This window comes from Eurypyga helias, unplaced genomic scaffold (assembly GCF_000690775.1).
Source record: "Eurypyga helias isolate BGI_N326 unplaced genomic scaffold, ASM69077v1 scaffold2865, whole genome shotgun sequence".
Lineage (NCBI taxonomy): Eukaryota > Metazoa > Chordata > Aves > Eurypygiformes > Eurypygidae > Eurypyga > Eurypyga helias.
This window is the reverse complement of record NW_010249284.1, coordinates 1-25437: the sequence shown is the minus strand read 5'-3', so window position 1 is coordinate 25437 and position 25437 is coordinate 1. Positions and strand designations below refer to the sequence as shown.

At 38.5% G+C, this 25437-nt stretch overlaps 1 protein-coding gene across 1 annotated transcript; it reads right to left on the bottom strand.

Moving 5' to 3' along the window:
• Positions 1-892: 892 nt before the first annotated feature.
• On the bottom strand, positions 893-25050 carry MDM1 (Mdm1 nuclear protein homolog (mouse); the record flags this gene model as incomplete). Its single annotated transcript, XM_010151289.1, has 14 exons — positions 893-999; positions 3221-3289; positions 4404-4659; positions 5465-5595; positions 5726-5874; positions 7653-7931; positions 9346-9521; positions 9879-9917; positions 15116-15215; positions 17444-17577; positions 19561-19716; positions 21763-21897; positions 22349-22710; positions 24945-25050. Coding segments are annotated over 14 exons (2199 nt in total), but the record flags the coding sequence as incomplete, so codon positions are not given.
• Between the last annotated feature and the right edge of the window lie 387 nt (positions 25051-25437).

Sequence of the window (25437 nt, the reverse complement as noted above, 5' to 3'; positions counted from 1 at the left end):
TCTACTTCATGTTAACTTGTTTACATCACTTGGAAAGATTAAAAAAGCTGTCAGCACAAATCACAAACATTTTTCACTGTGACAATCATAACAGTATGCCAGTCTCCCAGAAACAGGCAACTGGGAGGAGAGGTAATTAAAACGTTAAAGAAAAAACATTCTTCTGAGTTTACTTGAGACCAACTACTCCTGAATACCTGAGTCTGAAGTGGGGACAGGGAAGGCCACTTTAAGGTGGCTGAGGTTGCTTTTTCTAGAGAAGTTGAAATTAACATTAAACACGGGTCTTGCCTCCAAAAAGACCAATGTTCACATCAGTACATCTGATCACCTGCAGTACCGTATACACTGAACTCTAAAGCCATCCTAGCCAAAACAACAGAGGACAATGAACAAACCGTAATGTTTAGTGTGCTTTTCTCAAACTCCTCTATGTTCCACGTTAGCTTCATTAAGAAACAATAATTTTTTGGTAACAGGTTAAAAGCAGTAAGTAGTAAAAGTAACTTCTTGTTACAGCACTGGGTTGTACTGACAATTCCTACAGTAACACAAATAAACATACCACAGTTGCCTTTAAGATAGCTGGATAAAATCAAGCAACAGGGGTGTTTGGTGAAGGATGGTGTTGCCCCTAAATATCGTCCCAATCCCACATGGCTGTTGTGACACAGTGAATTAAGACATAGCTCTCAGATATAAAGAACCTACATTTTCAAGACTGAAAATACTGAAATTTTAAATTGGGATGAGAAGTCCTGAAAGTTGGGCCACATTAGTGGTAAGTGAAAGGATACTGCATGAAATCTACAATCACGTTTTTTAAAAAATGTACACTACAAAGTATGAAAAATACATCATTTTACAGTTTCTATACAACAGGTGGGAGAGATTATGTCTTGCCCCAGAAATCTTTCCTCTTCTGAGCTCGTTCCAGTATCTGAGATGCTAGCGAGCTAGATGCTGCAGAGCGAGCAGAAATCTGAGACAACCTGTCATCTGTGGGGAAAGCCACAAGAGAAAAAGTGAATAGAAAGATTAAATAAACATAGTAAAACACAGTTGACCATGGCAGACTTTCAAAGTGCAAATATTTTTATGCCCTCTTTAACCATGGATGCTAAAATATTACCACAATACACATTAATTCTAGTACTTGGCAACTGACGTGCTTCAAAAGATTCTCACTAGAAAGCTATAGCATGCTGGGTAACTAAGAGAGGTACATGCCCTCCCCTTGACAAACTCCAGAATGAGATCCTTACTGTCACCTGGGAATTGCCCAATTCTCCAAGTCAACTTTCCATTCATTCTCCTGTGTCAGAAAACCTCAGAAACTGTTGCTCCGCCACTGAATTCTGCATAGACTAGACTCTGATAATAACGTATTCATGAAAGCAACCCACCACTTCAAGCAAACCTTAGAACAACACAACTAAAGTAGCAGAACCCATGTTGCCAAAAGAGCCCTTCTGTGCCAAAACCAGCCAGTGTGCCACGAGCTGTTAAAAGAAATGCGTCTTCTAAAGAAAACAGGAAGTTTAACACAAAGACAACAAGAAGCATGCTTTAAAAATGTACTTTTGAAAGGTCTTCATTGTGAATACAGGGTCCACTTCACACCCAGCAAAACTCTTAAAATTAGGCAGCCTGGATACTGCTTCTCTGATAAAGCACAACATTGTATTTCTTCAACATAGTTATTAAAATGTTGCTACAGCTCTGCCAAGATACTGCCTATGAAAAGTGACCTTAATTACACCCATTCTCCAGCAATGGATTAAAAAGAACTGTATCACCACCTTTCAGCCCCCATTACTAACAAAAAAAGCAACCAAAAAATCCTCAACTAACTCCTAAAAGCACCTGTAATTTTTGTCAGTGTTTCAATTAGCTTGTCAGCAGCATTTCTAAATTCTTAAAATACGGTGATCCGAACAGCCCGTAACAACCATATTCCCATGTATGAGGAAACTGCAAACTGCCCTTGTGCAAACAGACATGTCATTGGAGTAACTCCCAGGTTTGTATGTACGTGAGCAAATAGGGGCACATGAAATATCTGCAAGATGGCACACTGCACCTGTTTCTGAAAGCACCTCCATCATCACTCAGCTCACAGGGAAAAAAAAAAGAAACAGCAGTTACAGCATTTGATATGTGTGCAGCAAGCTTGTGGGATGCTGCAGGCTACTATAGGATTTTGCATGGTTTATGTAGGTACACAGATGCTTGGCTGAGCCGTCTGCACAGCCCACACATTTTCCAGCCATCTGCAATGAGTAAAACAGAGAACTGGCCTGAACCTTGGTTAAAACCAAGGAGCAAACAAGCGTAAAGTGTACAGAAAAAAAACTTTTGGTTGCTCTGGGGTATGTCTATAAATAAACTGCAATCAGATATAAGCCTGATCTGCCCATAATCTAATCTGAACCAAACACAGATGACGGCGACTAGCACAGTGCAACACCAAGCTGAGCTCACTCACCATGCTAAGAACGCTGTATAGCAGCCCAGGCTAACGGGACTACAGCACCTCTGGTTGTTACATTACTGAAAGAGTTTATTTGGGTCTGCCCACCAAAGGGCCAGGACAAGGCACTGGTGGGCTGTGCACCAGCTGCTCCCCCAGGATCAACTTCACAGTAAAAGAAAAAAGGCCAAACCAGCAATCAGAATAACAGGTTGCTCTAAGTACCCCTCATACACTGAGCAGAGGAACAGGCTGAAAATTAAAGTCAGAGGAATCATTTTATGCTGCATGTCTGGTAATGAATTCCCAAAAGCAAAATCTTCATCTGAAGATTTTTGGTACCTTTTAAGTTGCATGGAAAGTTGCTGTAGCTGCAACCTGGGCTATGATCATTTTGCAGTTTGCCTCTGTTGTTATCAAAAACTTAAAAAGTGTATGGGGAGGAAATTATTTTAGGTATGGAACTGAGCAAGCTATAGTTGCCATACTGAACCACAAGGGTCTATTTAATTTTCAGCCACATTTAATGGTTTATTCATACTAGAATACACCTTCATATCCTTACTTCAGATTACTAGGATGAAAATTTTCAAATTATTTTGATGAAACAATGCAGTAGTTATTCATGCAAACATATAAGCCAGTATTATTTCCTGCATTCAGAGACTTCTCACATTAGTGCAAAAGTTTCAATTAATCTAGGTAATATATACATGATATACAATAATACTTTAGGACAAGAAATACCTTCATCATTATAGTTTCTTTCCTGAAGAGGTAACTGGAAAGATCTCATTTTTGGATTGCCAAAATTCCCTATGACAAAAAGCCAAAGGCACAGTTTTGAATTATTTCAAAACAGATAAAGTATAAGCTTTCATTTTAGAACATCTAAAAATGTTACAACATTATTTCCAAAACATGAGTCTTATAAATAGCAAACATACCAAAAACTCCACCAGACTCCTTTATTCTAAGCTGAGGTAAAATAAATTCACTCCACTGTGTTCTTCTCAAGGTACCCATCTTTGGCAGATGCTACAAGTTACTTAGTGACCTGCACTCGAGGCACAGAGCTGGAACCCATTACCAGTTCTAACCTCTTTCTGAGGAAATCTCTCGATTTTACCATCCCATTTAACCTGAAAACTAAACTACTTGTTCCATTCTAGAACGGAAATACTACTTCAGTTTAGCTAATCTTTATAACAAAAGGACCAAGAATTGTGGGTCCTTAAGCAGCTATAGATAGTCTTTCTGGCATGGAGACTTAAGCACATAAACTTTAAGCACATAAACTTTATTTTGACTAAGGGGGTCATTTTATTCTTTTCTTTATCAAATGTATGCCCTCAGTACCCCTAAACATTGTTAAAAATCTCAGAAATGCTCCAGCACAAATGCCTCCCCAGCCAAGAAATGGCTTCTCTCAATATTCAATAAATCTTTTATAGATGGTATATTTGTTTCCATATCCTGCAGAAATATTTAAGGAGCTTATCTCTCAGAAATCCCCTGCAAAATAATACCACACTATAAGGGTCCTTAGTTACACACCACTGTTGGTAATTACAGCTGGAAAAGTGTCACAGCATCGAGTTGTAGCCTAAATGTTAAAAATTGCAATTGTTCAAGCTAAACCAAATTGTTCTCCTAATGATTAAGTACTTACTGAAATTAACAAGGCAAAACTAGTCAATAGACCACTAGAATACAATTATATTAGCAGAATCTGAAACTAAGGTGAAGAGTTGTGTGCATTTCGTCAGCAAGGCTAAACAAAGAGTAGAAAAGCTTTTCTTTACAAACAACACATTTTTTGTAGAGTCTGTAAGATGGCAAGCTTGGCACTCTCTTGGCCTGAACACTGCACACTAGCCATTCCCATCCTGCAGCCCTCTAACACAACCAGTTAATACACAAAACCCACCGTTATGCTGGAATTCTGGATCCTTGAGAGCCCCTTGAATACGACGCGAGGGACTCCAGCAAGGCATAGAGCAATTTTTGGCTGACTTCAGCACAGGAAGTGTAGGGGAACGCTCTTGATGGGCTGAAGCAAGAGGAACTTTCTCATCAGAAACACTGTTAGGCCACTGATCCTGCCTAAGTGGCAGAGGATCCAGAGTTCCCAGCCCAGCAGGTGGAGAGGTAAGGAGCGAAACAGCTTCCACTTCCACATTAGGCTAAAACACAATACAAAGGAAAAAAATATACAAAACAATATACAAAACCCCAGCTTTTCATATACAGCCTTTCAGTAGAGATCCTCACATATGCAGCAAATGTTGGCTTTACACTGTCACGCTCCTCATGAGGGTACTCGAAAAATAAGTATTCCAAGCTTGTGAGACAGCTTAGAGAAAATCTATTCCTAATAACAAGTATTTAACATGGTCTGAAAGTAATCTAGTCAGGTCAAATCAAAAGCTTCTTTTCTTCACATCAAAAAACTATGAACTTATATTTTAAACCAACACAACCAACTTCTCATGCAATTGTGTCTGCATCCATTACAGAACTTATTATGGAGGATGAACACAGTGAATTGTTAACCATCTACAGAACACAGGCTAAGCACAACTTGACAAAATACCCCACAATGGCACATTTACCTGTCTTGTACATGGGCACCTAACCTCTCCTTCTAAAACTTTCCTCAAGTCAAGGAATTTGGACCGTGCCCTACATCAGTGGCAAGCGACAGTAATGTTAACGGGGAAAGCAACAGCTCCTCTTTTTTCTTAAAGCAAATCCTTTGCATTTAGCAGAAAAAGCCAAAATGGAACTCATCCAATCTCACTCCCATAGTCTCAACTCCTTTGCTTGATACCCCAAAACTTTTGTTCAGACATCGGCCTTTTTTAATCACAGATGTTTAAAATTTTACTCAAAATTTTACTATAGTACATAACTCAAGAAAAAGAATTACTAAATAAATTATTCACAATTACTTAAAAAGCACAATGGTAAGTCTCTTTTCTGGCTCACCTGGAAAGACCTTCTTTTTGAAGCTTCTCTTGTACCCTCCTTAGCTGAAGAAGGGTCTGTTCCTAAACCTGGTGTTCTCTGCTGTGAAGATGAAGACTTGAATTTAGGAGGAGACACCAGAACCGCACCTCCTATCGTAGTGGAGAAGATGAAAAATGCTTTATTACCTTAAATAACCTACTAAATTAATTCATACATGCCTTTTTTCCAATTATTTATTTAGTTCTTGAAACACTGCTTTGCATTTAAAAAAGTTTTTACCAACAGCTGGGGTAGTGAGATCATGATGAGTCCTCTGAGCTCCACCAAGCGCCCTCAGCTTTGGAGTAGGAAGCCTGCCACCTGTCCTCGAGGATACAGAAGAAGAATCTGACACAGCTGCAGAAGCATTCAATGCTAAGGCATTCTCACTGTAAAAAATGAGCAATGATTACAGGATTAGCTAAGGACACAAGAGTCTTGCACTCAAGCTTTTTGATTCTAATACATTCCTACAATGAACAGAATCATAGAATTGTCCCGGATGGAAAAGACCTTTAAGATCATCAAGTCCAACCAGCAACCTAGCACTGCCAAAAAAGCCTAAACCAAGACAGTTAGGGCCATAAAAATACCAACAGCCTGTAGCTAAAACATCTGCTTGCAATGGGGAGTCCCAGATTTCAGCCCCTGAGCCTCTATTTCTGGTTGGGTTTTATGTAACTGGATAAAATACATAAATAGTCTCAAGCTGCAAATTCAGGCTCCTCTGTCCCAATAAACTTTGAATGTATTGCTGCACAGTAGTAGAGACTCAACAGGAGGGCTGGAAAGAGTACTCACCCAGAAAGGCTTTGAACCTAGTTGCCACCTTAGAGGTGGGAACGTGGGTTTGACTCTTTTCAGTCAATGTGGTGGAACTGAAACGAAGTATCCCACATTTATGTAACCACTCTAGCCCCCAGGTTATTAAATAAATCAGCACTACTTCTGCCTTCTTCCTCCAGATGCATTTCAAGAGGAGGTGGCGACATACCCACAAGCGTGCAAGGAACCTGATCCTATCAGCGCACGCTAGGCACGCTCTGAGGACATGCAGGCAAAGAATGCCTCAGTCCCAGCTCTCAAGCAGGCTCAGACAACATGCTCTGTATGGCCACATCCAGAGCAGATCTCAGCACACACAGCCACCCTGCAGGATGACAGAAAATCTTCACTGTCAATCAGAGACACATCTATGAACTAGACAATCTCTAGAATTAGAAACTTAAGTAGGTTTTCAGGATGATACTTTCAAAAGCCTGCATTTAATTTCTATTTGAGTCTAGCACCTCAACCTTTCTTTGCCTGGATTTTGCATACAGGATATTATCCCCAAAGGAGCCAATTACAATCCCATACCTTAGATTCGTGCTGCAACACCAGAGGTAAAACCCAGTGGGGAACACAAAATGCTTAGATGGTATGGAAACAAATTATTCAGATTTAAACATCTATCAAACTAAAATACTGTTCTACCAAAAAAGTATGCAAAACTTGCACAGTAAAAAGCCAGTTTCTTCTGTAACTAGATATAATATGGATCCTTCAACTGACAAATATAGTAATATGCATTATACTATGCACATAATGAATTGATCTCTCATTATTTCTAAACACCTCTCTGCCTTCTTCTCACCTGTGCTCAGTAACATTATCACCTCTGATTACTGAATGCTAGTTACTTTTTTCTCCCAAGTCCTTTTTCTTTGCCCATTATTTTTTTTAAGAAATACAGATGCTTAAGCACAAGATTAGCATGCACTCTATCCTTTCAATCCTATCAATACTATGTGTCAATTTGAAGCAAATTGTGAGCTTTAATTTTCACTACAATTGGTGGCTGCGTAATGAGCAGTCTGTTCTGAGAGGCTCATACTACAAATTCTAATGTTTTGGAAAAAAATTAGAATTATTCATGCTTCTACATACTTTTGCCTTGCGAGTTAGAAATCAAATATTCTTAATGATACATTCATTTCCATCAACTAGTTCAATAACTTGAACTTTCTCACTCCTTATAATACTGTTAAAAACAAAAGTATTATCAGCCCAACTTACGCTCTGAAATAAATTTGATTTAAAACTAAAAATTAGTTAACCTACAAACTTCTGAGATGATAGAGGAAAAAATTATACAAATATATATCACAAAAATGTTCAGTTTTACCCTTCAATTTTCATATCTTCATTGGCATTTTTATTGTTTTCATCTAACTGCTGAGCCACAACTGCAGCCTGTTCATCTTGTTTTTCTTCCTCTTCTGTAGATTGCAGATTCTCCCTTTCTTCAGTACCTTCTTGTTCACCCCAAACTAAACGCCTTCTGACTGGAACAGTTAAAGCATCTGACATGTCTTTCTTCTCAGAGCTGTCCCGGTGTGGCTGTTCCCTGGGGTCAGGATGCTCCAACATTTTGGGGCTTGGTGCAGTCTCTTTTTCAGAAACTCTAGGTAACACAGAAAGTGGTGTTTCATAGCACTGATTTTCATGGTATACACGTGTCTGTGTAGAACACATGCCCCCAGCCCAGCCCTTTGCCAAAAGTACCGCTCAGATATTAAAAAATGGTGCAGTCAACATGATGAATGGTTAATTTTCCACTGACGTTTTAACTGATGTTTAAACACAACCCATTTTCAAACTAGATTCTATGAAAACTTTCTGGATTACTATTTCCAAAAATGTAATGTAAAATCAGGGCTCTATTTCCAATTTAAACAAGTTAGATTATCAGAAGTGCTCAAAAAATAACCAGTTCCATGTATAGGGACTGTCTGATAGCTCAATTTTGAACACCAAGCAGTTTAGAAGAGTCCTCTTTAGGCACAGCTTCTGAAACTCTTAAACTCTCAACTCTCATGGAATTGGCGCAAATTATCCCAATGCACAGAAATGAGAGCAGTAAGAGGATCTGTATGTCACAGGCAAAAACCCAAACCAGTAAACCAAAAAATTTGCACCATACTTCTTGTCACACACTACAGTGCAATAAATATTCTTTCACGTGTCATCCCCAAATCCTTATTAGAGATACAGTCATGCAAATGGGTAGATCTGTCCCATACACACAAATAGTGTGCATACAGCAGTCCAAGTGGACTGCAGACAGAGGCATCCAAGGCACTGTTTCTAAATATCAGATCTCAGAGAAGTCACAAATGGCGCTTTTTTCCCCTCCTTGCTTCAGCAACAGCTGTCTGTACGTGTTACTAAAATACTAATTCTGAATTTTCCTAGCAAGGGATTTAATATCTGCTAATTCTGATGACCTCCAAATAAAGGAGGAAATGGATGGACACCACTCCAACTCCTTAGCCTTCATCTCAGAACTAAACAGTGTGTAAGACTCAACCACAAGATTAATTAAACTTGACAAGAACATTGGTAACATCTGAGTAGACAAAACATATTTCATATCATTCCAGTAGAATATTACTTCAGTATGACTCAGTGCAAAATTCTTCCAGACTTGATGAGACTAAGGCTGCCACGCTAAATATGTACTTGTGGAGAATTATAAAGGAGTAACTTTCTCTTCTTCCAGAAGACTGGACTGCGCCTCATTTTCAAGTTGAGCACAACCAACTGATGTATCTGTGAAAACGTAAATGCCCTCATCTGTTCTAGACAATTACGTATCACAGAACCGTAGGACAGCCCAGGTTGGAAGGGTCCTTGAAAGATCATCTCATCCAACCTTTCGTGGAGAAAGGGAGCCTAGATGAGATTACCGAGCGCCCTGTCTAATCACGTCTTGAATACAGCAAAACACTGAAGATATCACAGCTATGCTAAGCCTATATTCAGAATTTTGCTCTGTTTCAAAGCTGCAGAGTAACAGGCAGGAATGACGACCTTACCCGGCAAGATCTAGTGCTCTGATGTTGTTGCTGATGCCTTCTTCTGAACTGGAATTTGAGGACACATCCCAAAGGCTGTTATTATCGGAGAGGATCTGATTGAGATGGTATCGGGAAAAGTGTGTTCCCTCTACTCGTTGCCTGTAAGCCTTTGCTCTTTCTCGAAGTTCTCTCACCTGCGCATCAAGGTTTCATAAACGTCATGCCTGTTTACAGTTAACTAACAGGCTATAACGTTACCACATATCTGCGTTAGCTAATGGCAGCTCAAGTAGAAAGGCAAGTTTCTCGTAATACAGGACGACCCACATGCATGCCGCAGCAAAGGCAACACAAGGAAAGCAACAATAACAAAAGTGTATACTTAGTAAGCATGTTTGAGCCACAAAGCCAAAGCAAAATTGTCAATTATTCAGTGAGAACAAAAAGTTATGCAGCAACTATCAATAAATTTAGTGCTGGATTCTAGTTTTTCCATCAGCGCTGAGACACAGTGCTCCAAACATTGAAACAGGAACTTAGATGCAACCAACCTCCATATACCACATGGAATTTAGGGTGTTTTGAGATGCCTAAGGAAAGGAATACAGAATTATTTCAAATTTTCTTATTTTTCTCTCAACGCTGTATTGTTATTACCACCCTTGTAACTTTATTTCAGGCTACGTAACAAATTAAACACTAAAATCCTGTCAACGTAGCTCTATGCTGCCTCCCTGAGATTCACTAAAAAGCTGTAAAACAAATACATTGGCACTGGTAATTGCCAGTTTTTGCCAAGCTTAAGGAAATTTATTTAGATTTCTAAGCCTTGACACTCAAAAATACATTCACCACACACTAATTTATGACTATTTCAAGTCAACAGATTGATGTGCATGTGTAATCCTGAGTTTGTATGCTGTGAACACTGCAACTGTCTCTAGCTACACTGAACCTATCTCAGCGAGGAGCTGATGATTACATGAGAACTCTTGGTGCTATTATATGTAAGACATAATATCAAAATCATTCCTTCTAGGCTATCAGTAACTATAAGAATGAGATGTCAGGTTTAGTCTTGGAAAAAAAAAGTGGTAAGTACGCTCTTTAGACATTATACTGCTGATTTCACACTATCATTTTTATGGTTAAAACTATTTTAACACTCACACGGTCTCGTGTCCTTCACCCAAACACAATTAAAGTGCAGGAAGAAAAAGGAACAACAAAACTTTTATGTTTATATGATTAAAAATAACTCTGTGATACTGTTATGTGAATTCTCGCACACTAAAGAATGGTTTACAGGAAATAAGTATTTTGTCAAAGAGCAGGAAAGTAATACTGACACTTCCTCTAGCACATTTTCATAGCTTTTATTTATTCGTCTTTCATGACAGACCTTGCATTGTTCTTCCTGCAAGGAGCAGAGTTAAGTCAGCCAAATTCCGTTAAACACACTCAAAGTAACTGGATGCAGCAGATGGAAATCCACTGAGCCCACACCAGCTAACAACCCACAATTTGACCCACTAAACTTCCAAAGAATAGCCCATTAAAAATATATACTTGTCATTTTAAGAGGAGAGTTTAAAGTCTGAGATGCAACTGATCTACATTCACTGTAAGCAGAAGAATGAAACATTAATTATGACAGCCACAACAGAAGGAATATAAATCCAAAGCAACAGGACACTGCAGGGGGAGGAAGAATGCTATGTCTCCAGTGAATTGTGAAGTACAAAGGACAACCATCTCCTTCAGTGACTCAGCAGGCAGCATATCTCAGCAGGGCAAAGGCCCCAGAGAGTCCTGCTGTGATTAAGAATTGCCCACATTAATTTTTCAAAAGCATAATTCAAAGAGATTTTTTCACTCAAATCATTTTTGTCATTGCGGCAAAGCAACCCTTAATAATACATTGCAGAGCAGCAGTCTAGGTGTAATCACTATGGCCAAGGTCATATCAGCATTCTATTATGGTCTTTGCCTGTTTGGACTCAGAACTTTAGAAAGTCTGCTTTGGACCCGAAGTTATCCATGTGCAGTCCCAACTAAGGGGGAAACCAGAGTAGATCAGGCAGACCTTATCACCTAATCCTTTATGCTAAGCGAGAGATGTTCTGTAGGCACCTGCAGCAGGGGTGAGTCTCAATATCAACCAGAGGTCGAGGTTAGATACTGCGTTGCAGAACATTTCTCTACATGTCAGTGAAAAATAATGGGAACAGGTATGGAAATGTTTAGAAACCAAAAGGATTGTTGAGCAGCCTATACTGTGCATGGCCAAAGTACCTTTGTTGCTTTATTATAAAACCAACGAGCTTGACAATTTTTTCAAGTTATGCATACTTACATTAACCTGCTGTTAACATCTTTCTCAAATGATAGATTCTTTCTTATGTCTTAACTGTGAATAAAATATTTTATTCAGTCCTACTATTTTAGCCATGCTAGATCCCATTCTGTAGTTTTACAACAAAAATGTTGATGAATTAAAAAAAAAAAAAAGCCTGGCCAAGAATCAGATCAATCAGGATTTTTATTCTTGTATTAACAGAGGTTTTAAGACTGGAAAATTCCAAGCTTTAACCTTGCTCTCTGCTTTCTCCACACCCACAAAAAGCTTTTTTTTTTTTAAGAATTGTAACCCATATTTTATATATACCTTTTGAAATACTAACAGGACAATAGCACATTAAAAAAACCCTCCATATAGAAAATATCCCACAGAGTAACACACTTGCACAAGCTAAATATTATTCTTTGTCTACTAGCAAAACTAGTTTGAAATGCTGTACTGGTTTTGGCCGGGATAAAGTTAATTTTCTTCACAGGCTTGTATGGGGCTGCGTTTTGGATCTATGCTGAAAATAGACTTGATAACACAGGGATGGTTTAGCTATTGCTGAGCAGTGCTTACACAGCATCAAGGCTTTTTCTGCTCTTCACACCACCCTACTGGCAAACAGGCTGGGGGTGCACAAGCTGGCAGGGGACACAACCAGGACAGCTGACCCCAACTGACCAAAGGGATATTCCATACCATATGACATCATGCTCAGCATATAAAGCTAGGGGAAGAAGAAGGAAGGGGGGAAAGTTGAGAGTGATGGTGTTCATCTTCCCAAGTAACTGTTACACATGACAGAGCTCTGCTTTCCTGGAGATGGCTGAGCACCTGCCCGCCAACAGGACATAGTGAATTAATTCCTTGGTTTGCTTTGCTCATATGGCTTTTGCTTTACCTTACTGTCCTTATCTCACCCAATGAGTTTTCTCACTTTTACCCTTCCGATCCTTTTGTCCGTCCCACTGAATGGGGAATGAACAAGTGGCTGTGTGGGTCTCAGCTGCCTGCTGGGGTTAAACCATGACATATGCTCACAAGCATGTGATTTAAAGTCTAACAGATAGAACCTGAATTGGAATTCAGGTAATTCCAATTACAAAAGTCTTCCATATGAACTCATACTAGGATCTAATGTAGGTATGCATACATTAAAATGTGTATGTAATCAAAAATGTGTATGTAATCTAAGCACATCTGTCATCAATAAAACATTTATTATAGTCTTGAAATTAATTTGGCTCCTCCAGCTACCCAGCACAACTCCTTCATTTAGAAAGCCCTAAAAACTCCTAATAATTCTTTTTTGAATTCTTCATGCCTACTCCCAAGTGGCTTCTTTTAGTTTCCTGCAATTCCCTTGTCAGCAAGAAAATCTCCATGGAAAAGTCAGATACATCCAAAACACATATCTACAGTGTGGGAATTCCTTGGTTTGTCATACGCTCTAATTAAATGCTGCATAAATTTACTTCCTACATCTCTGAAACCCAACCCAAATAGGATTCATCCCCCATCCTCCACTTGCAGTCTCCTCAGTCTTTCCCTTGACTGTACTGCAATGACTCCTCCCAGCTGGCTGTGGCACAGGCACAACATACTCCAAGATAATGTGTCCCTTTCCCTTTTCTTGTCTCTTGAAGCTGAGCACTGCTCCTGACTGTTTCAAATGTTACTGACACAGCATCCAGTCTCCAAATTAAAGTCGTACATGCCAGAAAAATTACGTAATATTCTACAGAAACATTCTGAATACCACTTAGTCAGGCTCTATGCAATAATTCAGAATATTCTACAGCCTTAGCTACAGGAAGAGTAAATCTAATTCATATATCAATGCATATAAAAAATAAAAATACTGCTTGTTTTTAGTCCTCTAACATCCTCATGAGGCTGTTATCACAGAATGGATTATCTCATGCATGCATACACAAAATCTAATCATGAATCATCACATACTACAATATATTTGAAACTTTGAGACCTCTTTCTCACCGAGTATTTTGTATATATTCAATATATATTTCTTTATGCCTAAAAAGAGAATGACTTGCTAGATTGTCTTGTGAGAAAACACAGAAATGAATGCTACCACATTATTCTTGCAATTCCCAGAGAATGTAATTCTCAAATTCTCAAAGCCCAACACCCTAAAGCCATCCACTCCAGTTCTGTCTTCCACATCAGCTTGGTCCCAGCTGATGAGGAAACTCACACTTCCAAGCTATTTGCCACACATTTAGCAGGACACAGTGTCTCAGCGTTGTGGGTTAACCCCAGCCAGCAACCAAGTACCTCACAGTCACGCACTCATCTTCCCCCTCACAGTGGGATGGGGAGGAGAATTGGAGGAAAAGACAAGGAAACTCATAGGTTGAGATAAGAGCAATTTAATAACTGAAACTAAATGAAATAAAACAGTGATACTAATAATGCTAGCAATACCAGTAAGATTAATAATACTAATATTATTACTTATATTATGTTCATATTACTACCACTATTACTAATAATACATAATGAAAATAATGGAAAACAAATTATACAACCGCTCAGCACTCACCGACTGAAGCCCAGCCAGTCCCTGAGCAGTGAGAGCCAGAGCCCGAGCCCGAGAGACAGTCCCAGAATATAGAGAGAGACAGACAGACACTCGTCCCACTCCCCCCAACTTATATACTGAGCATGACTGAATGAAATATCCCTTTGGTCAGTCTGGGTCAGCTGTCCTGACTGTGCCCCCTCATGTGCAGTATCAGAAACCAAAAAAGTCCTTGACTTGATATAAATATTGCTTAGCAACAATTAAGAACATTAGTATGTTATCAACATTCTTCACAGCACAACCAAAATATGGCCTCATGCTAGCTACCATGAGGAAAACTAACTCTATCCCAGCTAAAACCAGGACATTCGAGAAGGATCCCTCTATCAGCTGGGAGAAGCTTAAGTCAATTCAACGAAATCTGACAGCTGCAGAACTTGCATGGCAAGATAATAAACTGATCCTGACTGTCAAGCCTGACCCAGGCTGATGCATACGCTGGCCTTTTCCTTTTGTTACCTTGGAACAGGCTAACATCTAATTCTACATTTTGAAAACTTATGTTTGTTACAAATGGGCTGAACATCAACACTACAATTACCTGCTCCAAGAGACTCTGTTCTGGACGATTCTGATTTGTAAGGGAAAAAAAGCTGCTCCCTCACTTCATATGTCACATTAACATACTCTTTAAGTCACACTGTCTCTTTTTCTTACTACATATTATACTGGCTTGTCAGAACTTAATCTTCTTTGCACACTCACCTTTGGGAGCTTGATCCATTAGCATCACAATCTCAAAACTGTATCTTATAAACATCACAATTCAGTTTTGTATATAAAAATCAAAATACAAAGCACATTTAGGCTTCAGATTTTTTAAGAATACTCACCTGGTTGGGAACTTTACTCCTGATACGAGACCAAACTCCATCTTTGTAGAAATACTGGGCTGGAGACAAAAATTTTGACCTATATTCAGTGTTCATCTTCCTAAGAAATCAAGAATGAAACAGATAAAAAAGACAGAGAGAGTAAAGCTTGACATGCAGAAGACTCTTTAAGAGCACTTGTAACACTATATCAACAATCATAAGTGTATTTATACTTAAATGACAGGGCTGAGACATTCAAAACACAACTACGAAAACTGTGAAAAAGCTCATTCACAGCTGATGGCTCTTTCAGTAGTTATTCCTCTTGGTTTTCCCTCACAGTCCTTCTGCCACAGCTTTTGCCCTGGCAGCCATATCAGCAGAACGCAATACACACATACGTCTCAACTACCTCAGTGCAAACTGGAACATCTTGGTTTAAGTCACTGATGAAGGCACATTTAAGTAAATGTGCCGGGTTTGGCACGAATGTGTGTGAGACATTTCCTTCTATGAACTCCACTGTAAAGGCAGTCTGCACATGGGTGGGGTGAAGTGTTGGGGCTAGAAACATCCGACTACCAGAACAATGGTCAGCATAATTCATCTAACTATGTCCTACTGCCTTTGATCTTCAAAAGGCCTCAATACTTGAAAAGATGGATTCATTTTCCTTTCTGCCACACACATACATACACAGAAAAATTGTCATCTACCCTATAGCAGGCAACACGCAATACTTCAAGACCTTAAACACTGAACTGTGGATTTATCAGCTAAAATCTAAGGAGATCTTTGGTTTTAATCTTACTTCTGAACATTACTAAGTTTATTTTAATACATTCAGTATTGGGTGGAAAAGTCCTCTTTTTAGTCCTTCAAAAATAGATCATAAAAGCCTGAAGTTACAGAGTAAAATGCACCTTATAAAAAGAAAAATACCAAAGGAAGAAAAAAACTTTATATTCAAAATTTCTTTCCATATGTTCCTTTCTTTGGCAGAAAACTTTTTTTTGGTTGCAAAACTAAAGGATTAGCTAAAAGAAACACATCACTGCTGTGCCTTGATCCCAGCCATTCTGCTGCAAAAGCAAGCCATGCAATGCAGCTTGCATACAAAGCAACAATCCTGTCTGCATTTTGACAGCTATTTGCCCAGTGACTGTTTTGGTAACTTTTGTCTTGTGCTACCACACTGAAAGCATACAGGGCAGAAATTTGTCCTTAAATGAAAAAGGTCATAGTAACTGATCAAGAATTTTACGCTACTACTCATTGCAAAATTGACTACAATCGACTATGTCTAAGAGCTACAAAAACCAGAGTTGGTCTAGCGGAGGGTGTCCCTGCCCATGGCAGGAGGGCTGGAATTAGATGATCTTTAAGGTCCCTTCCAACCCAACCGTTTCTACGATTCTATGATTTCTATGAGTTAAAGGTTATAACTACACTATGTCCACTCATTTTTTCCTAAAGAGGTTTCATTTCATATAATTTTGCATGATCATTTTGTAATTATCTCCCAATTTGCAACAGCATTCAAACCTAGATAAGACTCTTTTCCCATCTTTAATCTAATGCCTTAACACTGGCAGAAAGTCATGTGAATGAAAGCAATGACTGGGACATACACTGAGTACAATGACAGCAGAGGTGGATTAATTTAGGCATTTTTAAACCTACATCCATTCTGGGCTTTTATTTCTCTTGGCATATCCCAGATGTGTAGACAATGGAAACTTGAGTTCAGTTCCTGCAATGTAGGTATGTGGCAGAAGAAAAAGATACTTTGATAATGCTCAGTAATAATATACAATTTCATTTCCATGCTTTTCAGATTACCCAAAATGGGACAGATTTCTTTACTTCCCTTTACCTTATGTGATTGCTTTTGTTTCTCTGGGACAGAAGGTGGTACGGACTAGAAAAAGCAGACATCAGGTACAATCATCAGAGTTTTAAGGCGTGGAGCAAGCACAGGAAAGCAGTTTGAAAGGTGACTACAACTTCCCAAGCACTTGCTGAAAGATTCATAGCAGCATTGCACCAGTTCCTTTACATTCATGTTAAATTTATTAATAATATCATTATTATTGCACCAGAAGGTTCAACTGAACGAGTGTAGTTACAAAGGTTTCACTTCTGTTCCCCAGAGAAAGGGATGGAAATGAACACCAAGTTTAGAGGTACCCCCAGGAAGCTCAATCGCAGTGCTGCAAGAGGGTCGACACTGCATTTGCACTTGCAACTGTATGACGGTGCCGCTAAAGGTCATCGTCCACCATTCTAAATATTAGGCTGCTGTACACCTATTCGCTAGGCTAGGTTTTCCTACTTTATACATACCCACGACTTGTATGTAAAGAGAGGGGCTTTGGACTGATATGTTGCTTATTTTTTTGTTTAGGATGTTTCTGTTCTGATTTCCCTTGTTTTGCTGCATCTTCTGCTGGCTTTGGAAACGGTTCTTCCCTCTTACTCTAAGGCAAAGATAATTTTAAAAATACCATATTAGCTACACAACTGGAAACCCTCATATTCCTTTTGACATAAAATTTCTGCAAGAAGATAATTGTATTTTTAAATGTCAATTGTTTTGCGTATTTAATAAACAAGAATATACGTTGTTAGTACAAAAATAAACTAGCAATATGCCAAAGCTAAGATTCTGAGCGCAACATTCAGCTAGTTAGATGACCCATTCTGTACGCTTTACAAAACTAATTTAACATCAAACATAGAAATGAAAGAATACGATACCTGTGTATTCTAACTCTAACTTGAGTTGTGTCTAAGACTTAACAGCTATATTTCTGGAATTTCTAATAAATTAAAAACCCAACAACTCTTAGCTTTATAGTCAAGCAATATAAACCAACTTATAACAAACCAAAAGGCAAAATTTTAATTTGCTGTCATTTTGGTTTATACAGGGTCAGATTTACTTGTTCAATTTAACATCAAAGATTTTTTTTTTCCTGCTTTATCCTCTTGGAAATCTCATGCATGATTTCTGATTCTGCTAGAGATCTCTATAGATATTGTTCAAATTGGGGGGGGGGGGAAGCCCATCAAAATCCCCCAAAACTTTTTCAAGATATTAATCAGAGAAGAGATACCAGTATAAACATTTTCAGACAGTTTCACAAAAAATCCCTTCTCATGCCTTCTCTTCCTTTGTTTTTTAGCTCTTTCAGGAAAACGTAACTTGAATTTCCAATGTTCAAAACAAACAAATGCTTACTAAAAGCCTCATGCCTTTCAAGCTTTCTTCACATCTGCTATGATGCAAAAGACGACATAAAAATCCTCATTCTCAGATGAGATTTAAAACACTGGGCAGGCTTGGGTTCTAAATGATAAAGCCTCCAAGCCAACAATCATCTTTAAGAACCTAGACAGTATCAATGGCTTAAACTGAGCCACAGGCACTCCATGTTAAGTATACACTTTACTCAGTAATGGTCCCAGTGAACATGTCTGACAATAGCTGTTTCTGTTTTATCAAGGAACAGAGATGGATACTGAAAAGCCTCATATGTGGCCCTTCTACCTGAAGGATAGTTAGCTAACCTGCAGGAATTTAGACAACACTTGCTACAAAAATAGATATTCATCTGTCCGCCTTGCAAAATAGGTTGGCTGTCATGCAGTCTAAATTGCTATCGCCTACTTTTAGAAGGTCTCAGTCTGAAACAATTCCATTCTATTACGTGTATGATTCTTAAAAGTCCATTTACGTTAGTCCAAACCAACAGAAATGCAAGGAAATGCAAGGCCTCAGACAGCCAAATTACTTCCATAGCAGACGTTTTAATGTTTTGAACTGAGTAACAGAGCCTACATACACTACACAATGTCCAGTTATAGCCCTGCACATCCCTTTCAACTTATCAAGGCAAAGGGAAATTACTTGTAACCTTTCCCCATTGTTCTTCAAATTAATATTGGATGAAAACCAATTCCAACTGTGGCATCTTCCATACTTCACAGTATTCTTTTTTTAATTCACACTATGTCTGATTCAGGATATCCAAAAAGTTCCAGACCTCCCATCCAGCCCTCTTGCATACCAAGAGACTACAGCGGTACCAACGAGAGCATAAACTGGAGATTTAGATTTCAGAAACTATTCTGCTGACTAAATGCAAAGTTTCAATTAAGAAAAAATACTACTTGAAAACTCATAAACTAACGTGACAGGAAAGACACTCTCAGCATGTCATTGTACACTGAAAAAACACCCTACAGAAACTACAGAACCCACTACAGAAACCCCCAAGAACAAACCAAGCTGCACATTGCTATTTTCAGTCTTTTGTAGCAAAACCACTACCGAGTCCAGTGTCATTAGCTATAAAATATAACTAAAAAACTTCAGAATAAACCCACCCCTGCATTATAGAAAAGAACAATCAAAATTAGAGAAGTATACTAATGCTGTTCTTTTAGGAAGTATTTACTTGTTCGCAAACAGGAAATTCTCTCTCGTCCAAACCACTTCTCTCTTGTGGACCCTCAGCAGGAGGAGACCCTTTGAAATTTCTCTCATTTGCAGTTTCAGAAGTAATTGCAGGAGATTTGAACGGAGGTATGGATTTATTTATGTTGTGAATAACCTTTGGGGGAAAGATAACAAAACAAAAAGTGTGTAATTTGCTTACCTTAATTCAAGCAAATAAACTCACATATGAGCAGAGATGGTCATGTGTATAAATACAGCATGTGCAGACTAATAAAATTCTAGGACAAACTGAAGAGAAACTTAACCAGATAAAAATATATTTAAAACTGACTGAGCCAGACAGTTAAACCTGTGGTCAAACACTGTTTTTCCTGAAGTTCACTAACAAAAGTTTTTTTTATTTGGGAAGACGGTTCACCTTCAGAGTTGTATGTAGTATCATATTTTTTAAAACATATGCAACAAAATCTCCCTATGAGTCCCCAGTACATGTCCAATCCACAACATACAACTGTTCTGGTTTAGACCTGGATGCTTAGGGCTTGGTAATTTGAGCTATCCACTATTTTCCAATCAATACTGTATTACAAACCAAGGTAGACAATTTGCCTAATACATGGTCAGGTCCCATCTCCTCACAGTGTGGTGAGTTAAAAGAGCACACCAGATGTCACAAGCATACATTTCCCCCAGCTTTGCTATGAAAGTTTAAGTCTGACTTATAACTTCACTTGGATAACTTTGGTATTTTCACAAAACCTCTTAAAGGGAAAGGTATTGTTATTATGCAGTATGAAGGTATATTCTACATCATATCAATACAATCAAAACGGTATCAGTTTGTTAATATTTATTAATGAAAAATTAATATTTAAAAATTAATTAAAAATAATTAATTTTTATTAATGAAATTCTAATCTCAAGTTTAGAACCTGGAAACATTTATACAAATGTAATTTTATCTACGTTCTGTTTTTCTAAGGATTTATAGTACCTACAGACTTATTCTGTGTAATCTGTGGGGGAAAAAAAAAAAAGTTTTAGGTTTTAGATTTCTTAGTCTTTCCTCTATTTCTAATAGAATCAAATTGAATTCTCCATGAAATTTTCCATATGGTGACCTTCTGGGACCTGCCTCTTCCTCAAATGGTCCTTGAGCTTCTACTGTCATGCATTTCAGTGAGGCCTGCTTGGATAAGGGACTGCTGGAAGACAAATATCTCAAAGTAAGTCGACCTGCTGAGCATGCCGACAAGAAAAAGACAGGAACAGGTTTTATAGTGACTGATCCTAGTTATCAACATTCATTTCCTCTGAAAGCTGTTACTGAACAAATCTGCTACCTGGGGGTAAAAACAGAGAGCACCATCTGTAATAATCCTATTAATGTATATGCTCAAAATAAAACCAAATAAAAGCAGAAGTGCCTATTTCATACTGTAAAATGACCAAAAGATAGACTGACTCTCGTGAGTCCTGATCCCAGTAACAATGAACTGAAAACCCAAAGCAGTCTCACAGAGTTACTCTTTGTGGTCTGATTAGAAATAGCAGCATTTCCAATTTAGAGTCCAAAGTCTCATGAGATGTATTAAAATTTTAAGACAGAAGACTTAAAAATCAGAAGAGTCCACTTTTAAATATAAGCAGTTCTCATGAAATAAAAAAACACTACAGAGATGCACTTTAGGGCCTGGAAGTATATGTGCACAGAGATGGAGGCTGAGAATAAGAAACTGTGGAAACCCATAAAAGACCGTGAGAATAAACGGTGAAACCTGAATGATCTCAGTGGCAAGCCATGTTGTTACAACACAGAACAACTAACATTCCTCTGTTGATTAGCTATATGCTGGATAACATAAAAATGGTAAAAATGAAGGGTAACATTGAGTCAGATCTTAAGAGCTCCTAAGGTAAATTAATAGAAACAGAAGAAAATGGTCCTGTTAGAAAGGACCAAATACAACTAAGGAAAAGGAGAAGGAGTAATTAGACCTGACTGCCATAAAGAATCACAGGTAAACAAATCTAATTACGTTGCACTTTTGCATATTGAGAGAAAAAAAAAATCATGTAACACCACCCAAATTTGTCACTCCCCCATGAAAAGCGGAAGAAAGGAAAATTTGGAAGGCAAGCAACTTTTCTGATACATACAAGAAAGTATTCATTTACTTCTTGGATTCTTTAAAGTTACCTGTTCAGCTGCAAGTATTGGTGACTTTTCATGAGGACTCTTCCAAACAAATTGGCTTCGATATTCAGAATTTCTGGGGAAAGTATTTAAACGTGAAATATTCATGCCTGCTTTCCTCTGAAGGACTCTGTGAAGCTGACAACATAAAATAGAAAAAAAAAAAAAAAACCACAACACTGATTGTTCTCTTTTCTACAATGTTTTGCAAGTCATATATCTTTCAATGCACACTTTCAAAACTATGGTTTGGATTTTGGCCTCATGAATTAAATTAATACAAAGTACATTTTCTCATTACAGCCAACAACCCCAAAAAGCCTATATATCATTGGCTAAATCCTTGTTTAACTGAAATCAATAGTGATGGCACCTGACAGACAAATTCCTATTGACCTAAGTGGAACCAAAATTTGGTCTCGAAAGTACTGTTCTCCCAACAGAAATGCTACAGTGTAGAATTTCAAAATACAGAACTAAGGAGAGAGTTAGACAAAAGAGGCTGGTCTATGTGTATTAAATTACTGTAAGTATCAGATTAGTAATTTTCATACTGGACAATTAAAAAACCCAAAAAACCTTTCCTCACCCCATTATCTATTTTTTCTAGTTCTTTTCTTGGAGATGAAAATGCTTCATTTTGATTTGTTGGAGCAGCAGAGGGTGATCTCTTCATGTTGTTTTCTGCAAGGGCAAGAGCTGTTTCACCCTCAGAATCTACCAAATATGACCGAACTTTTGGGGGAAGTCTGGGTCCTTCTGGCATTTCGTTTTTTTCCTGATTCACATCATTGTTGTTCTGGTCTGTGTGCAACTCTGCAGTCCCAAGAGCTTCAGGTTCACGTGGGTCATTCAAATCACAGTCTCCTGGCCATTCAAAGGACTTTGAAATCTGTGGATTATGGTAAGGTACCCTTCTCTTGGAAATGAAGTTTGGTTCTCTTGTGATTCCTGAAAAAGACATATTAGGTATAACAAAAAATGTTCTATTGAAGCCATATCACTCTATTACAAGAATAAACTGAAAATTTATCATGCAACCGATTATTAGAAAAAAATATTTTAGTATATTTGAGCAGTGACAGCCTATTAATTATGGGCACAGCTGTAAAATTCTGCCTTCTTCCCTATCTGTGAATGCCTTTCCTTTACATTAAAGAGAGATGGAAACATGGTGCTCCAGGACCATGCTGGATAAAACCTTATAAAGCAAATATGGCCACAGGACAATCTTTTGCAAATTGATTCAGGAAGCTGAACAACAAAATTAACACAGTCAGTGTAAAGAATGTGGTTAACACAGATACAGAATCAGTGATAAAGTATGCCACAAACACTTCTCATTACACAGGCACAATATACCGTGCTAAACAGGTTCTCACCAGCTGTGACAGACATTGACAGATCCCTTTCCATCTAATACAACTGTTATTTAAAACCATCTCAGATAACTGGTGACTTTTTGAACACAAAAATATTTCCCAAACTGTAAAAAGACTATGCAACAAACCCAGGTATCAAGTTATTTTAAAGAATTGCTGGCCTTTACACATGCAGATGAATATAAAAGTGTTCAACTGCAACGGAAGCATAAGTGAGGGTCCCTAACTGGTTGAAAGAAACACTTTCTAAGATAGAGAGAAACTCCTGTCTCATGAAAAAGCAATGTCGAAAGAGAGAAGAACCTACAGTGAAAGGCATAGAGAATGTCTGGATGTCTGACTACACATACAGGTGGTAGGAAATAATTCCAGTGGATACACACTGGAAAAGTAGCAGGAAGGAACTCAGAGCACCCGCAGCTGTTAACTTCTTGTGGTGATGTTCCAAGTAATTCTTAAAATTTCCAACTGTGTATTTCAACAGGAGAACCGTAAGCAAATTATCAGTAACCATCTGCAAGTCCCATGAGGTGTCAAGAACGACATTTGAAGATGGCCAGAAAGAGGCAGGAGTGAAAATGAATGCAAAGGTGTAGAAAAACTACACCAAGTACACACAAAACCACTGCTACAATATGAAGAGGGGGGAAAACTGCTGTATTGCCAACTCATTACATTATTTCAACTCTTGTAAACTCTGCAGTTTAGTTTGACTAGAAAAGAAGCATAGATTAGAATTTTAAAAATAAGTTAATGTGTCTGGAGGTTTGGGTGTTTGAGGATTTGTGGAAGTTACACTCTTCAACACAGGTACTCCTCCACAGGGCCATGTGCTATGTTAAAGAAATATATTTTGTAGTAATGGAAGAAAGCAGTAATATATATAAAGCATAATCTTTAATAAAATTAAATTATTTATTAAAATGTCTAGCATCTCAACCAAAACCAAACCCTACTCCCAGTGGTTGGTTCTTAATTACTAGACCATAATTTGGAACACTTATCATATTGTAGGAATGAATAAATTGAACTCTAATTACGCAGACTGCATAGTGCAGTCGCACTGAATTGCACCATTTTGTTAATCTGTTTTGTGCCACTACAATAATTCCTATTTTTTACTGCTCCTTTTCAAAGCACTGCAGTTGTCATCGCTCACCAGCTAACTCCTATTCCTCAACTCCCTACAGGCCTTTCAATGCAGACGTTATTCCCTTTGTCTTCTACTTCCCAACTCCACATTTTCCTACCATCACAATGCGTATAACCCCTGACTCCTAGACTACAGGATCACAAGCTATTCTGTTTAATGCTCTTTTTTTATTTCAGTAAGCTGTCCCTATAAGTCTTTGTAACAAACTTATTTTGTATCAAACTTTGCCCCAACTTAGTCTTCTCTTAAACAGGGAATTTTACTTACTGTTTCCACGCACCACAAGTAACCCAATGCCTCCTTCTACACACCCTGTATGCGTTAACACTGCATCTGTGCTTCATATTTGGGACTCACCTTATGGTGCATGTCAGAAACCACGTATTTTTCATGTTTTATACAAATAGCACTAACATTAAAAGAAAGTTTCAGTGTAGCCAGAAAGAATATGGCATTCAAAAACATACTATAAATGATGACCAGGAATATACTTTTAACTGCATGAAGCATACAAACTGCAAACACTACCAGTTACTGTGGTCATGCACTCAATCACAGCAAACCTCTCCAGACCTCCAACAGCCCAGGCTCAGCCTCACCGGAGCCGGCCTGGACATCTCCAGGGTTTGCAATCTTTCGGGGGCGCTTACCGAACTGATCCGACCGAAGTCCTGCCCACAAGGGTTTCTGCTGCTGGGCCGTGCTACACAACTCTGGGGTTTTCCATCTGAAGTTTCTCTTATATTCACTCACTCCCTGAAGCAAACAGAGAGGGGGCTGTCAAGTGCCCTGTTCAGATCCTGCTCCTCCGCTTCTGTTGGCAAGGAGATCTCCAAGGGGAGAAACACCAACAAGGCCGCTGCAGGACTCAACTAGGCTGGCAGGCTGCCCTGCATTTTCCAACCCACCCCCATGGAAAAGCAAGAACTGCTTGACTGCTCTGCAGAAAAAAGCAAGGATAACTTCATACACCAAAAAGTACGCAAAAAAAACTTATTTGTATCTTTAAGTGAGGTTTCAGGAAGAAAAACAACCTGAACCTTCTGTCACCCACGCGACTGAACCCTTTTCTGTCTTTATGAGCCAGCGCTCCTTAGCGCAAGGATCTTCCCTTTCCCCGTGGCACCCCATAACGGCTGTACC